Source organism: Mustela nivalis (assembly GCF_964662115.1).
Source record: "Mustela nivalis genome assembly, chromosome: 7".
Lineage (NCBI taxonomy): Eukaryota > Metazoa > Chordata > Mammalia > Carnivora > Mustelidae > Mustela > Mustela nivalis.
In genome coordinates, this window is record NC_139026.1 from 134,042,963 (window position 1) to 134,060,660 (window position 17,698).

The window sequence follows — 17,698 nt, forward strand, 5'->3', positions numbered from 1 at the left end:
CTTTTATATCAACTATTTGACAGCACAGCAATTATTAGTGCACTTATAATCATTGGCCACATAACAGTCTATAGCTGTTTGATGGGTTGGAATCAGAGTATTGTCTCATCAGGGCCCTTTGTGTGAAAAACATGACTTTCATTTATCCTTTTGTACAGTGAGACTGGTGCTGGCCAGCCTTTGGGAGGGCCTGTGTTTTGAGTTGTTTTTCCTATCCCAGGTCTGCTTTATCCACCATTCCAGAGCCTGGGGTGATCTCCCTTACAACTGGTGGCACCTTTTTGTGAGCGAGATTGCATGTCAAGCTTCTGTGACCACAAAATGAAACAGAAGCACCTATTGCAATATTCAATCTTATTGGTCTTTGAGTGAATTTTCTTTTTCAAATCCATTGTCATCCTATGGCTCTATTACAATTATTTAATTTCCCTCACTCTCAATGAATTCCACTGCCATTGAAGCCCAAACTATAGGGTCAAGCCCAGCTTCATTGCCTACCATCTGGGCTTTCAGGACTCAGTTAAATTGTAGTTGCAATACATTGTTTTCATTGGGTACTTTTTTTTTTTTTTTTTAAGAATTTTCACTTCTAACTTCAACTAGGTGATCATGTTTTAGTCTTCTCTTGTCATGAGTCACAAGGGAAAAAAAAACAAATGCCAAAGCTTTTGTAAAATCACAGTTATACTGTAGATAATGAAAGAGTTGAAGGCTTCCTGTGGTTCGTGACAAATGGAAACCTGGTAGGGTTTCTGGTGAGGAGACTGACAATGCTGTTTTAGTCAGAGCGCATGATTCATTCACTGTTCTTTGGAATAGTTCAGTCACTTTGCCACCCATTTTCCATACTAAGCTTCTGGTGCTGGGACAAATTAATGATCATTGGCAGTGAAACATCCCACTCTAACCACCCCAAGCAACTGAGTATAAAAATGCAGCAGTAACCACTCTTGAAAGGGGACTGTGGCATTTGAAAGATTGGGTACTTAAGACATCTCAGGATAACAATGTCTTTATTGTTTTAGATGTCAGCACACGAAATAAGTCAATCAGAGAAAGACAACTATCATATGATCTCCCTGATATGAGGAAGTGGAGATGCAACATGGGGGGTTAAGGGGGTAGGAGAAGAATCAATGAAACAAGATGGGATTGGGAGGGAGACAAACCATAAGTGACTATTAATCTCACAAAACAAACTGAGGTCTTGCTGGAGGAGGGGGGTTGGGAGAAGGGAGGTGGGGTTATGGACATTGAGGAGGGTATGTGCTATGGTGAGTGCTGTGAAGTGTGTAAACCTGGCGATTCACAGACCTGTACCCCTGGGGATAAAAATATATTATATGTTTATAAAAAATAATTTTAAAAATAAATAATTTAAAAAATGTATATTAAAAAAAAAAGATTTCAGCACATAACAATAACAATAAACTATCTCAAAAGCTATGACTTCCAAAGAGGACTCAAGCCCTAATAGCCAAATGATAAAGTCCTTAAACTAAGTACGGGTGAAACACTAGATGAATCTATTAGTATTTTACCGAACCAAAGGGATTTTAAAGTATTTTAATTACAACAAAACCAAAACAGCAGGATGTTCCCTCAAAGAATGAACACTATACTCTGATGAAGATTGTTACTTTTTTTTTTTAAGATTTTATTTATTTACTTGACAGAGATTACAAGTAGGCGGAGAGGCAGGCAGAGAGAGAGAGAGGAGGAAGCAGGCTCCCCATGGAGCAAAGGGCCTGTTGTGGGGCTTGATCCCAGGACCCTGGGATCATGACCTGAGCTGAAGGCAGAGGCTTTAAACCACTGAGCCACCAGGTGTCCCTGATTATGATTGTTGCTAAAGAAACAAGCATTCTCTCAAATGGAGAGTTAAAGCATATATGCCCTTGTTATTAACCTGTAGTTACATTTGACCCTGAGTCATTTAACCCACAGAACTGTCCTATCGCAACAGCTCATCCTGTCCGGATATTGGTCCCATTTTATTTTATTTTTCACCTGTTCAGAGAGAGAGCGAGAAAGAGACAGTGCACATGTGCATATGCCGAGCACACAAACAGTGGTGGGAGGGGCAGAAAGGAGAAACTTAAGCCTGCTCCCTGCAGATCCTGACGTAGGGCTCAATTTCAAGACCCTGAGATCGTGACCTGAGCTGAAATCAAGAGTCACTCAATCAGCTGAGCCAAGGTACCGACTGGCCCCATTTCAAACACTTGATTCTTCCTGCTTTCTTCCTCCAGGAAATTCGGTGTCCCTTTAAAAAAATTTTTTCCTTAATCATTTTCATCACAATGTAAATCTAACGGAGTACTTGATCAAGTCAGGAGTTTTTCCTAAGTCTTCTCTTCTCTTCCAGGGATTGATGCAGAGTTGCAACCAGATGCATGCCTCCTACCTCTTCCAGCAAGACAAACACTATGACCTGTCCTACGACACTGGGGACAAGGCCCTACAGTGCGGACGCCACGTCGATGTTTTCAAATTATGGCTAATGTGGAGGGCAAAGGTAAGCACAGGTCAACCGTGCGAGTGTCGACTAAAGGTATCTGGTGACCCTTATTATGAGGTTAAAAATGGATTTCCAAATTGAAAATCACCCGAGATTAAGCTTCTTTAATCCCATATCTAGATATCTGCCTTCCGCAGGGACAAGGACAGAAGCCAAATTGCTTCCCATGCTCACTCATTTAGAAAACAAACCCAGGTTGCTTTCTACAGCAGAACATCTGGATTCTTAAGAGGCATTTTGCTGTTGTTGTGATCTTGCTGTTGTCATCTCTCAACTCTGGGCTTTTACCCAGTGATGGGTCCCTTGAGAGGTTGATGCCCTCTTTTTGTTTGGAGGACAGAACGCACCACGATAGCTTCCTTTTGACGTTTCAAGGGATATCGTCCATCATCTCTTTAAAACCAAACCGAAACAAAACAAAACAAAACCTGGAACTACCCAGTGACCTCCTTTCGTAAGGTTTCTCCGTTTACCCCAGAGTTTAACCACACTTGATCACTCCTCTCAGAAACAAAAACTCTGTAGGCAGCCTTCCCAGAGGATACCTGCATGCCGAAATGTAAGCAGGCTGGAAAGGTCAAAGAGTTTTCTTTCTCATTTGGACCGGATTCCTAATTTTGGTGTCACAAATCAGTGACTTCCCACCTGGTTTCATTTACCTCCCACAGGAGGCAATGGCCAGAGCCAGCTGGACATGCCACAGACACACAGTTAGAAAACACAACTGCTCCAAGACTCCACAAGGGAGACTTGACAAAGGAAACAAGATAGGGCAAGGTTAGAGGGAGCCTGGTAGACCCCGACGCACTCTGTGTTTGAGGGAGGGGCCCCGGATTGGGCTGGATGCTTTCTCAGTAGCCCATACAAACGGGGGTGCCCCATCCTAGAGGACGCACAGATTAACTTGGTCGGCTCTTGTGACCTGCCAGGTTGAGGCGACAGATTGCGTCTGTGTAAGGAACCACATCCACAGCAGAAAGTTCCCTATGTCTTGGTTTGTAAGACGTTTCAAAGTCAACAGAAAGCCTTGAGCAGGGAGAGAGGCAGGTAGCTAACAGGAAACAGAGCGGGTCTTGGGAGTGAAATCGTTCAGTTAGCAACTATCTTACGGAAGATTCTTGAGAGCTATTGGGCGGGGGGGGGGGGGGAGGCGGTTTATCTAGAAAGATGGTCTCACTGAATGCAGAAAAGATTTTCAGAGGGTTTCTGGGGATGGCTGGGCTTGCATATTCTTGAGACGAGCCTCCGTAAGTCTTTGTCCTACCTGAATTTCCTTTAAGTGGCGCTAAGTATTGAGCAGCTGCCCCGAGTTGTTGAACTGGGAAAGATGGGCACGAGCCCCCTCCTCTCTCGAAAGAGGAGAGCCTGACAAGGACATTTACTGGGTCCCCACTACCCAAGATGAGGCTTAGAACGTCTCCTTTGGCAAAAATAAGTAAATTGGGAACAGGAATTATTGGCGTCCTCGCCACCTGTTCGAAAATGAGTAGTTTTTTCATTTCCTTGATTGGTGGGAATCAAAAGGGATGAACATGACCATGAGCTAGGGAGTTGAGGAAAGCGTGATCTCTAAATATTGCTCAGGATCATCCTTTTTGCCCCCCCGGCCTGCGGCGTTTCTATTAAGAGGATGATCATTAGCTGTATTTACCCAAAAGTGTTCCTCTCACGCTTCATCAGATCCTGCTGCTCCTTTCCCAGCTGAAGCCTCCTCACCAGCATGGGGCGGTCGTTGGCTGTAAGAGAAATACCGTGGAGGCCATCAGGTGTGAAGGCAACAACAGGAGCGACTGAAGCCTGAAATAAGGGCCGAGGAGCTCAGCTCTAACGTGCCGAAATAAAGGCATCAGGAGAGGGAATCGAAAAAGAGAGAAAAGGAACTATCCCAGCAGCCGCATAATTTATCCATAAACTAGGGATGCATATTCCTTTAATGCCTCATGCCAAACCTTAAGCATCTAGACAACTTCTATTTCTTTTTGGACTTAAAGCTGCATGTTTTGCAAAACAAAGCGATAATAATGATAAAAGCCCTAAGCTCTGTCCTACCATCCAGAGAGCTCTCCGGTGCTGCCAGACAGGCAAGATGTCAGCCTGCCTGCAGAAGACCTGAGAAAGTGTTGACCGTGACGTTCTGTCTCGTATCCCCTCGGGCATGAGAAAATGATCTTGCAAAAACAATCCTGAGGAGGAGGCAGCATTAAGCAGTAAACCCTCTATTATCGGAAATGCCTGGCGACTGCCGTATTCAAGTGAATCCCCATTTCCACATTTTCTCCTCGGCAGTACAAACCACAAGAAAACTAGGAACCTGACTATAAATAATCCTTAATCTGTTAATGGCTGATGGAGCTAAATGTACTGACCACAGCCATCCCATTAAGTCCAAGAGAACTTGATGAAAGCAAATGTATGAAAGAAAAAAAAAAAAAAAAACAGCTTCTTGATCTGAATGCTGGCAGGCTTTCCAGACAGTAATACCATATATAAGCCTGTCTTGAGCAAAGGTCCTATGCCTGCCCTCAGCTCCGTTCTTAATCAGGAGATCTTTCATTTTGTCTGTATTTTATTAGAGAATGCTAAATAAGCCTTGATGATTATTTTCCAGATTTCACAGATTACCCCAGTGGTTAAAACTCAGTGTAGATAGAAAAAAAATGAATGAACAAACAAAAGAAAGAAGGAAAGAGGAGAGAGAGAGAGAAGAAGGGGGTGGGGGGATGCACCTTGAGAAGTAAAAGGATGGGGAGCCCATTCCTAGTTTGAGAGCCAAGCATGATTTATTAAGAGGTCGCCTTGGGGAAGTGTGTAGAACAGGATAGGTAGAATACGTAGGATTTCAACCAGCAGAGCTACGTTATTAACACAATTAACCTGATGTCAATACAGATGGCTCCTCAGAGCATACTGTGTAAAAACACGGCCCCAGGGATTAAAAGGAGACTCCCATCCATTCATCCACTCATTCAACAAATATACATTGAGCACCTAGTGTATGCCAGCCCTGCTGGTAAGAGGGAGGCCGTAGTGAATGAGAGAAACACCTTGTGGAGCGTGCATTTCGGGCAGGGCAATCTGAACCAATCCTAAGTGTGTGGACACAGAGGGAGGGGAAAAAAACATCCTTCTCCTGTGGCTCCTTCCGCGTAACTTGGATGCTGGAGTCCAGACTTCCACTTAGACGCGCCCCTCAGAGCCTTCAAGCTTCCTTCATAGCAACCCAGATCATGGCGAGACCATGCCTGATGGAGTGTTCCAGGGGCTGCTGTCATTCTCAGAGTAACAACTGTGTGGCATATGACAAGTGCTCAGCAAGTATTTGATGAAGGAGTACATTTTGGAGAATCTTCTAAAAGCCTTCAAGACCCTGAAAATAAAACATAGGTCTTATTCCTATAAATATCCAACATGAAGAGAGGCCAGGCTCCTAAGAGCACACAAGAGTTTCCTGTGCACTTCGCCTTGTACCTCTTTAGCTTACAACTAAAGGGATAGCCAGGTTATTCCTGATCCTCTTAAGTAAAGTCCCAACAAGCAAAGACTACAGGAACTGCCCCCCTGACCCCCAGCCTGTGATAATCCCCCTGGCTTTGCAATACGATCAAACTCCTTTTCAGAGCATTCGTTTTATGTTACCATGTCCCTGTGTGGGAGGGATATCACACAGGCACCACCCTTCCCATATGACCAGTAAGATTAGCCAAGGCCATAGGGCTGGACAGGGTCAGTCAGAGTCCTACTGGTTCCGGCCATATCTTGGATCAGGTACATGCAACTTTAAAGCCAACCTTGGACTGGCCCAAAGGGTCCAGTTTGGAGAGCAATGAACTTCCCTCCATCCTACCGAGGATCCATTCTCAGCATACGCAAACAGCAAGGTCAGTCCAAACCAGCCCCAAATCCTTGGCATCACAAAGTCATAGAGTACATCATGGTGTAGGTTCTGGCCCAAGTGTTCAGGTATCAATCAAGGTCCTTCCTTGGGGTCATCAGGAACCAGTCAGACTCTTTGATCAATCAACGAGGGCAGCAATCTCCGTAGAAATGATTCCTGAACCCATCAGATTTTTTAAGGCTTCAGATGTTAGAGCACTGGCTGTGCTGCCTCTCCCTTTTAGCTGAGAGGACGTGACCATCAGTAGGAGTGTGGGCCCATCTTACGGCCATTATAGCTGCTCCCTCCAGTTTCCATGTTGGATTAATCACTGGTTGATTAATCTGAGCATTAGCTGTTTGAGCATTAGCTGTTTGTCTAAGCTTTCCATGAGCCCTCCCCAAATGCTGAAGGAGTTAGGAGGAAAGCCATTTTGAAAAGTCATTCCCTGGGGCCCCTGGGTGGCTCAGTGGGTTAAAGTCTCTGCCTTTGGCTCAGGTCATGATCCCGGGGTCCTGGGATCGAGCCCCGCATCGGGCTCTCTGCTAGGCAGGGAGCCTGCTTCCTCCTCTCTCTCTCTGCCTGCCTCTCTGCCTACTTGTGATCTCTGTCTGTCAAATGAATAAATAAAATCTTTAAAAAAAAAAAAAAGAAAAGAAAGAAAATTCATTCCCTGAAGTGGAACAGCTCCAGTCCACGGCTCTAGTCTTGTTTTCCCAAGTTCAGGTCCTGGGCGTCTAGTGCCGGGAACTGAAAGACCGCCCTGATAATGTTCCCCCATTACGAACCTATGAGTCATGTATCCCCAGAGAAGAAATCTAATGAGCTTTTTGCAGAATGACAGGCTAACAAAGCACCTGTGTGCCCCTTAAGCTTCATACATTCATTTTGTTCAACAAATATTCACTGAGTACCTAGCCTATTTGTTCTATAATGGGGGTACATTAGTGAACAAAAGTGGGATCCGGAAATGGTACCTTTTCATGATGGGCAGGGGCTAAGCAGGCCTGCGGAGGGCCCTCTGAGGATGCTGCTTCTGTCATTAATGACTTCCATAATTACCCTTGGAATGGCAGAGGCAAATTTTCCCCTCGAGTAATCAAAATAATTGCCTAGAGAATGGGGGCTCGGGAAGAAAAGGAATCCGCTGTAGGGAGCTGTGATGACATGAAAGGAACAAAAACACCTGAGGTGAGAGCATCAAGGGAGAAATAATCACCAGAAAAGCCTCCGGAAGCACAGTCTTGGGGGAGGAAAGGATGGGGCAGAGCTGAGGCGGAAGTGGCAGAGAAAGCCTCAGTCTCCAGAGAAATCAGTCCACGGGGAGCCCACCCACCTTCCTCAGGCTGCCTGATAAGCTTTCTTCTTCTCTCACTCAGGGCACCACTGGGTTTGAAGCACATATTGATAAGTGCTTGGAGTTGGCAGAGTATTTATACAATATCATAAAAAACCGAGAAGGATACGAAATGGTGTTTGATGGAAAGGTACGTATTCCTGTCTCTACGGTCCCAGAAAGTTTAGTCAGTTCCAGTACTGATCGCTGATTTTTTGTTGTTTTTGTTGTTATGTCAATCACATACTGTCCAGGTAAGTGGAGCCGGGCTGATGGGGTCGCTGTTCTAAGCTGGAGTAAAAAACTCAAACTCACAAAACCAACTCTGTATAGTGTGATGAGAGTCAGGCACTGCAAAATGATTATGGGTTTAAAATAGGAATTCTATTGGGAAGCTGCAGAATAGATTTGAAATGCCCTTGGGATTTTCTAAATTGCCACGATGCGCCTAGTGTGAACCTTACTTTCTTCCTTGTAGCCTCAGCACACAAATGTCTGCTTCTGGTACGTGCCACCAAGTTTGCGTGTCCTGGAAGACAATGAAGAGAGAATGAGCCGCCTCTCAAAGGTAAGGGATACAGGCTTTTCTGGTCCAGACCTCGGTGCGTCCATTGGGCCTTTCACATGCACGGCGTCTCTCCTGGGCTCCTACGAAACAAAGCCATTCAGAGCTGGTATATCTAGAATTTTGACTACTCTGTTTGCTTCTTTTCTTCTTTTGTTTTTTTAAGATTTTTTTATATTTATTTGACAAAGAGAGATCACAAGTAGGCAGAGAGGCAGGCAGAGAGAGAGGAGGAAGCAGGCTCCCCGCTGAGCAGAGACCCTGATGCGGGGCTCCATCCCAGGACCCTGAAATCAGGACCCAAGCTGAAGGCAGAGACTCAACCCACTGAGCCACGCAGGTGCCCCAGCTTCTTTTCTTCTGAGGGCCAGTTTATGCTATCTTAAAATAAGCCATCAGGTGACAGTTTTGCTTCCATTCACGATGCAATAAGAACCTTGGTGCAGTTGGCTGACCTGCCCAGCAAAACTGTTAGAAGCACAGAAGAGATTTTAGGAGCCAGCAATGGTTAGAAATCCGAGCCACTGCTGACCCCCTTGAGATGCTAAAGTCAAGGCCACCCTGTGGAGTCTTTAGAGCTATGGTGAACCCCAGAAGGGACCAGGACAGGAACAATACTAATAGCCACCATGTAGAGTGCACACCATGCCCCAGGCTCAACTCTGATCTAGCATTAGATCACTCAACTATCATAAGTGTTAGAAATGACTAAAGAAGACAATTTAGGTGATGTAAGCAAACTTGATTAAATAGTTCATGAAGCAGGCAGCCTCCATTCCCACAAAACTGCAGAATGGGGTGGAATGCAAGAAGCTTTTATAGGATTAAGAACAAGGAACGAGAAGAGAAAGATAGAAAATGAATAAGGAGGGGCACCTGGGTGACTCAGTTGGTTACGTGTCCAACTCTTGATTTTGGCTCAGGTCATGATTTCAGGGTCGTGAGATGGAGCTACGTGTTGCACTCCGCACTGGGTGAGGGACAAGCTTGAGATTCTCGCTTTCCCTCCCCATTTGTGTGCTTGCACGCACACACTCATGCACCCTCTCTCACTCTCTCTAAAAAAGAAAGAAAAAATGAGTGAGGAACAACAAAATAAGTACAGAGCTGGGGTTGGCTTGGTCTTGGGGTTTGGCTGACTAGATTTTCCATGCTTCTTGTCAAACAGAGCACTTACAAGGATGTGAAAGTTAAGTGTCTGTTTCCTGATGTGATATCTGGACAGGAGCAGCCCCATCGTGGGCCTGACACTTACTTCAATCTGAGAAACCTAGTGTGGGAAGCACTGCTGTCTCCCCATTTTCCTGAGGAGGAAACTGAAGCACAGGGAAGGAAAAAAAAATCACTTTCCCCAAATCACTGAGTCCAGAGCCAAAGGGCTTGAGATTCAGAGTCTTCTGTGGCCAGGAAGATACCCTTGATCTTTTTTCCTCTCCTGCTCTCGTCATCTCCACACGGGTGAATTTGGTTTATGATGAACCCAAAGAGAATCTTGATGGGAGGTAAATGTGGGGCCACATCCCAGTGTTGAGGAATAGGAAACTAGGCATGATTGTGTCCATTTGGATCTCAGAGGCTGGGTTAGTTGGTTCATTGGTTTTCCATTTATCACAAAGAAGGGGACTTCCTCCAGCCGCTGCCAGGAGCAGGGAAGGCCCTCTCCCCCAATGCAAAGGAGCCTGGGCTGCCTCACTGACCTTTCCGAATACTTCATTTCCTTCTATGTCAAACAGCAGGATTTTGTGTTGTTTAAAACCTCCAGAAAGGCTTATAAATGTGAACACTTGCCAGGAGACCATCCAGGATCAAACCCTCCTCAGGAGGAAACCGACGCATGGTTAAGGTGTTTCAGTCAAGCTTCCGAATCAGAGTAATGGTTTACAATCCTGGCCACACACTAGCGTCAGCCTGAAGTTTTACAGAAAACACCGGTGACCAGGTCTTAACCCTGAGAATTTAATCCAGTTGGTTTTGGATGGGCTTGGGAATGGTTCTAAAAGTTCTCCAGGTGATCCCAAGGTCCAGCCCAGCCTCAGAGCCACTGACCTAGAGGAATGCATGGAAGAAAGCATCTAGAATGGGGATCTGTTGGTGCATGTGTCTGGGTAGAAGGGGTCATGGTCACGTCTGAAGTGTTAGTGAAGTTGGCTCATTTGCTCATTCCCAGAAATCAAGCTCAAGAGGTGGGAGGGAGGCAGGGTGAGGGTCCCACTGAAGAAGATGCTAGGGAGGTAACAAGGGGCCTGTTGTCATTTGACAGGAAAGAATTAATATTTTTTTTTCCCGGGGTTTTAGGATGTGGCTTTTCCATAGGATGTATCATCTTACCCATAACTAATTTTGTTTAACAAGTTAGTTAAAAATTAGATGTTTCCATTCTTACAGGCTTTACCTCTTTTATGAACCCACTGACCAGACAGAGTCCATGGAATAATCTGGCCAGTTTCAATTGTTGAATCAATTCCTTATTGCTGGGCTGAGGGATGGGGCAAGATGGGAAAACAGAATAGAAAGTAAGGTTTCCCATCACTTTCTGTGCAAAAATCAACTCTGAATTCCCCCCATTTTAATACAGCTCTCTCCCGATGCCTCTCAGGTTTTAGCAAATCACATAAACTACGATGGGAATGGAGATAATTTCTTGGGGAGAGCCGTGAGAATAGAAGTCAATTATTTTATACAGTTGGTAATTCAAATTTGAAAGTCTGGGGATTGCAAAGTGAGTTCTCTTCATTTTTTCCTCTTCTGGGATTCCATTTTCAAGATAGAGCAAGTCAGAGTTGGCATTCACAATACAACCACATAAAATATCAGGGTTAACTTTTGTTTATTTATATCAGTAATTTTTCAGGGTCACAGAAAAGCTTCTTCTTCAGTACAAAGCCCTTAAAATATAATGTCTAGGGACCAGTAAATCTTCACACATGTGTGCACGCATGCATGCACACGCACATACACACACGCACACACACACACATGCACACGATCCCAGAGGGAAAACAGTGAAGATATAATAAAATAGATCATCTGCTTTTTCGTTTTTCCAGAAATTTCATTCATGATTCCAAGATTTTGAAACAAAAAGGTTTTGTGACACATAGTGGAAAAATACATTTCCATGACTCCATGATTTTAACCTGAGATCTCTTGGGAGAAAAAAAAAAAGTGGATTCGAATTATGGGATAGTTCTCTGGTTATCGTTTTCTAAGGGATTGAAAAATCTAATGACACAAGGGAGAAAATAACACCCTAAAACTCATAAGGCAGCCCCAAGAACTTCTGCTGAGGTCTTTAGTGAAACCTTCAACATGTAGCCTCTCTTTCCTGACTATCTTTATTCAACAAATCCAAGAATGAGATCAGAAGACAACATCTAGAAATAAGAGAAAATGCTATAGACTCGTCAGAAGAGTCTGACTCTTATTTTCCTTCTGTACTTGCAATTAGTGATTATGCAATGAAGTAGATGTTCCATGTTCCTGCTAATTTTAGTTCATCTACATTTTCTGGAAGCAGCCAAAAGTCAGATGTATTTAGACAGCTGTGATTTCTCCAAGCCAGCTAGCTTCAGCAACTGGAGGGATTCTATCTGACTTTATACTAAAACCTGTTTGGAATGAGGACTGTTACTATTTAAATTTTTGACCTTTGGCTTGAATTGATTTATCTGAAAAGTTAGAGATGATTGTCTTTAATAAAAAATACCATTTCTATATGGTTTTGCTTGGATTGCCCATGAAAATGAAATCAGAATTTAATTCACTAAGTAAAGCATTATCATACCTTGTTTTTAATCAGTTCTGAAGAATAAGCATGATTTATTACACAAATAAAAATTAAGGAATAGCTATGTGATTCTTCCTGAAATTCCTACAGACACATGGATTTGGAATTCCTTTTCTATGTATGTATTTCTATGTATGTATGTATTTACATTTCAATTAAGGAATAGGACAAGGAAATCTATAAACAGATGTCATGGGCAAGGATGATGTGTTTACCACTTAAAAGAGAAAAGATGCTACTGGACTAGGGGAGTCAGGAAAGGCTTCATCGTGGTTGTAGGTCTGTGGGGGAGTCTTGGAGTATGTGTAGGATGTGACTTGGGAGAGAAGGGGGACTCGTGTCCAAGACAACATGTGTGACACAGTAGGAATGAGAACAAGTGTAAAGGGAGAAAAATATATGTGGTATATTCAAGGGATTTTGACTGTACGTCTTGTCAGAGTTGAAGACTGATTTTAGAGAGCACTGGAAGATGAGTTCCCAGATTTGGGGGACAAAATACCTTTGCACTGAGCTGAAGAATTTGAACTTCATCTCCTACACAGTCATCAGAGAACTACTGACGCTGTAATCATTCCGGCATACATGGGGTAAAATCTCGCCTGTGATCCTCGTCTGTAATATTAAGTGTGGGCTCTGCTTTTGGCCTCAGCTGATTTCCATCATGATTAAGGAATGTATTTCAAAAAAATCTTACAAACTGAGGTAATGCAAAGGGAGAATGTAGAGAAACTGAAAGGCTTTAGGGTCTCAAGAAAGAAAAGTGCTTTAAGGCCTCAAAATTCTGCTTATTTTCAGACATCACTGGAGATTGAGGCTTATCTCTTGGTAACCATTCTCTGCGCTATGTTCTATTTCCAGTGTTTTTACATCTACTGAGGAAAAAAACAAAAAGTCCTCCCTGAAAATGTTATATTGCTAAACCATTTAGCCTTGAACCAATACCCAATTCTTCCCTTCTCCCAAATCCATAACTACAAGTTGTTAAATTAAAAAACAAAACAAAACAAAACAAAACAAAAAACCCTCAGCTGAGTATGTTTTAAAGATCAAACTGGTGTTAGGCAGCATCCCATCTAGGAAGTAGATGGGAGCTCCAAGGGGCTATAGAAAGGGAGAGGTTTTTAAAGGCAGGACAAGGAAGTCACAAACAGAAAAGAGAATTATTTTGGGTGAGCTTGTCTTTCTTTGGGGAAAAGGGTCTTATGAGGTGATTACCTCATGTTTCTTTGGGGGATGGGGAGGGGCCATGTGACTAAGTACCATATTGGTGCTGACCAGAGGATTCCTTACTGACCAGTTAAGAGTATATTCCTGGGGGAAGTTGAAAGGGCAGTTGGGTTAGGTATAAAGCCCAGGGTTGGTGATGTGGCCTAGCGTGACTCCATTGGGGTCTGCAGTTTTCTTTTTCACAAGGTCAAGGATGAGGGGGCAAGCACCTGAGAGCCTATCATTTATCACTCATCTCATCACTTTCAAGAATTTGGATGTATTAAACTGTCCTAGTGCTCTGATACAGAAAAAACAAAAAACAAAACCTTGGGGACAGTTCCTTTAATTGAAACAAATATGAGTCTGGTTGTTTACTTAAAAACTCAAAATGCTACTTGATATTGGGCTCTTTTAGTAGAGGAAGAGTCCCCAGGGATCACCATGTGGCTCTGGTCTCTCCCACAGGTGGCCCCAGTGATTAAAGCCAGAATGATGGAGTATGGGACCACAATGGTCAGCTACCAGCCCTTGGGAGACAAGGTCAATTTCTTCCGCATGGTCATCTCAAACCCCGCAGCAACTCACCAAGACATTGACTTCCTGATTGAAGAAATAGAACGCCTTGGACAAGATTTATAATAACATAGCTCACTAAGCTGTTTCAATTCTCTAGGTAGACAATTAAGTTGTCACAAACTGTGTGAATGTATTTGTAGTTTGTTCCAAAGTAAATCTATTTCTATATTGTGGTGTCAAAGTAGAGTACAGTTTAAAAATCCAAAAGACATTGCTCCTTTTAAAAATCCTTTCCTAAGTTTAGAATACCTCTCTAAAAATTAGTGACAAAAGGCTGTGTTCTAATCAATAATGAAAAGCTTAAAATTGTTAAAACTACTTCCCTTACTTTTAATATAGTATGCAAATCAAGCTTTATTTTCACTTCAGAGTAGTAGGATTGAATAGTGCCAAATTGCCCCTGAATCCTAAAAGGTTCTTTGGGGTGCAGTCCAAAGGAAAAAGTACATATAAAATGTATGTTGACAATAAAAACTCTTGCCTTTTTCATAGTATTAGAAAAAAAATTTCTAATTTACCTATAGCAACATTTCAAATGTATTTAAATACATATAATTTTACAAAAGGAAAATATATATATTAAAAATAAATCCTATTTTGTAACATATAGATTTTTATTTTATATGGGTTATACAAACTGCAGGGGCAGATATAAAAACCAAGTCGGATTTTTTTTTCTCTTTCTTTTAATGGAGGCACAATAAAACACTGAGTAAAGTTATTTTGAAACATAGGCCCACAAAATTCTTAAAAGGTATGATGCCTTCTTTCTATTCGTGTGAGGGCTTACCATATCTCTAAAGTTAGTATTACAAAACAAACACAAAAGAATATTGTAGGTTCTTTAAAATGACTGACTAGATCGACAAAATGATTCTCTTCTCAGTTGAGTTTTCTGCCCAGTTGACCCTGAGCAGACCCACTCAATAAGTATGAAAAGCCAAGCTTCATCTTAGACTAAAACTAGGGTAATTGTTTGGACTCTGCTTTCCAGTTCAGCTTTTTTGAACAGAAGGTGGATGCCCATTCTTGAGGCATCTTCCCAAACCATATTCTTTTATTAGGTCATTTGGATTAATTAGGGAAAATAAAAATAAAATCTAATCAGCCTGAACAAAAAGAAATGACGCACACTCCAGAAGGTGGTGAGCCCAGAAAATTAAACTTGGCCTTGAGAGAAGAGATCTCTGTGTGAGAACAATGAAGTCATCCTGGGCACCATATTGTCACTGTCCAGGAAGGAGTCATTTACCTCCTGGGTAATTGCTTATTCCCATTCCCTCCCCTCTCCTACCCCCAAAAGTTCTCTCCTGCTGGGCTCCTAATCACTGGAATCTCAAATAATTAATTTCTATCCTATGGGTGGTTATTTTCCTCTCATGAAGTGGTCTCCTCACTGAAATTTTGAGACAGCATCCTAGGACCTTCTTTTATCTGCCACTCATCAAGATCCAAAGTGACCAGAATATGCAGAGATAGTAAGATCCTTAGAATTCAAGATAACATTTTAAAGCATTCTTCTTCCCCTGAAAACCTTATGGAGAGACCCAAGCTAACAAGAGCTCCCACAGATATTTGTGGGACCACAGTTTGTCAGGTTCCAAGTACTAGTGAGATGACTACAGACTCATCTCTGCAGACTGCAGGTAGCAACTTAGAACACTCATTCTTTCTATATGTACCTTAGAAAGACTGTAGGTATACAAGAGAAGAAAGAAAGAAATGGCCTATAATATAACCACAAGATCCAACTACCTGGAATCTGCATGAGCTTGCCCCTACATTCTTTCTCCCATTACATCCAGAAACACTGACACTTGAAAGGAACATAGGTTTGGGTCTTTCCTGTCTAGGAAGAAAATGGGTTCCCTATGATGATTAGGAGAAAACTTTTATTTGTGCCCCAGAATTTCATGAAGGAATAGCCTCCCATTCTAGGTTATGTCTCATGGCCAAGCATCCTTTTCCTTTCTAGAAATGGGCCATTGAGACTAAGCACATAGCTGCCCTCTATCTGGAGCCTCAGGCCAAAAGGTCCTACCTCAGAGGCAGAGACACTAACTGTCAAACCCACTGTCCTGCTTGGAGAAGACAGTGAAGCCCAGGACCCTGACATGGATAGACGCCTCTCAACTTTAGAATGCTATACCTTGCAGTACAGATCCTCTATGAGAAGCTGCTGCTTTTTAACTTGATGGTATGATGTAATTTAAAAGGAGAAGCATTTGCACCTGTGTATGAAATTCCAGCAAAATAATTTTTACAAATAGGTTGTTTTCTCCTCTCCCTGTCCCTTCCAGATCCTTCCCCAAGTTGGCTGGGAGTCTTGCTCAATTCTATGCAGTGAAATCCCTGCCAACCACAATCCAGCAAAGGAGGTAAATAAAAGCCTAATAGGTCCCAATAGTCTAATAAAATATTCCTTAAATTAGGTCTGTAATCTACTTGGAAGAGAGAGAGGGAGGGAGGTGGTTGTGAACATTAGCTCAAATTCCAGTGCCAAAGACCTTTATGTGGGACCATCCTTTCCAAATTTTAGAAAAGTCTAGGGTTAGCTTAATTAGATTTGGCATGGCCATTTTCATTTATTCAGCAATATTGTGTTTATTATTTTTAAATACTTGAACAAAAGGTGTGGTATGTCTTTATCTGAGATGCAGAAACAGTATTGACTTTGTGTACTGTCACAAGGCTGTGAAGAAAGCAAAGGAAATCAATCGTGTGTATAAATTGTGTTGCCTTCCTTATATTGATAGTACTGTCTTGTCACCTCAGATTGGGGTTGTGCACTTTAGCTCTGAACTGTACAGTGTTGCAAATCAACTGTGTTGCTGTAAAAGCTTGTACAATATATTATTGACATGTCTTTTTCTGTGTGGTAGCTGTATCGATATTATGAGAACAACACCCGCTTCTGTTCTGTGCGCGCTCTCTCCCTCTCTCTGCTAAACTGTATGCCCTCCACATCTGCTCTAATAGAGAACATGCCCTCGGCTAAGCTCCCTACTGAGAAATCTCCTTTGAGAACAGTGTGATTGCACAAAAATGCAAGGGGAACGCCGTTCATCTCCGAGAATAGAGGAGACCCATATGGAGTGTCACAAACCGCCCAAATTGCAGGTATCGTCCCCACTGGGGTTTGGAGTAGGAGCCACTCCTTAGGACATGGATGTTCTGGTATAAATACAGTAGGGTGTAAATATAGCAGCAGGATAGGGAATCAAGGACCCTCACGGTGGGTATCATCTTGCACGTGCTCTCCTGTTTTCAGATGCTACGTACAAACACTGTGTATTTATTAGTTTTGTGCTCCAAAATACTGTTCCCAATTGGTGTTTCTGAAAGACATCGGCATCTCCCCAACATTACGCCATTTACTAAAGACAGAAAAAAATAAAACATATAAACACGTGGCAACCTGTTCTTCTTACCAAATATAAACTTGTGTATGATCAAAGTATTTTATCTGTGTTGTCTCTCTAAACCCAAATAAATGAATAAATGTGTAAATGTGGTCACGTCTCAGGCTCTGCTTGCATATTTCTGACTTTGCCTTGTTGTGGAGCTCATTTTTAACACGTTCCCTGAATACAAGGCCCTTGCCTTTCACAGAGCTCTGAGGGTCTTTGGGTCTTCATTGGGAAAAAGGAGCTCTTACTTCTGCCATCACTCTTACTGTCACTTTTGAAGGATATTGTTTTACCCCCCATGCTTCAATCCTTGAAGCTGATCCAGTCCTTTTTTTAGAAAACATTTTATTATGGAAAATTTCATATACATATAAAAGTAGAGAAAATAGTAAAACAAATTCTTACAAAGTTTTCACC

At 42.6% G+C, this 17,698-nt stretch overlaps 1 protein-coding gene across 1 annotated transcript in view; it reads left to right on the forward strand.

Moving 5' to 3' along the window:
- GAD2 (glutamate decarboxylase 2) overlaps positions 1-17,385 on the forward strand; it is a 75,238-nt gene extending 57,853 nt beyond the window's left edge. Inside the window, exons 13-16 of the mRNA XM_082740896.1 lie at positions 2,369-2,518; positions 7,775-7,882; positions 8,210-8,299; positions 13,761-17,385. Of these exons, the coding sequence (XP_082597022.1) occupies positions 2,369-2,518; positions 7,775-7,882; positions 8,210-8,299; positions 13,761-13,934 (522 nt within the window). The 3' untranslated portion in view covers positions 13,935-17,385. The remainder of the gene's footprint in view (positions 1-2,368; positions 2,519-7,774; positions 7,883-8,209; positions 8,300-13,760) is intronic.
- Positions 17,386-17,698: the final 313 nt, after the last annotated feature.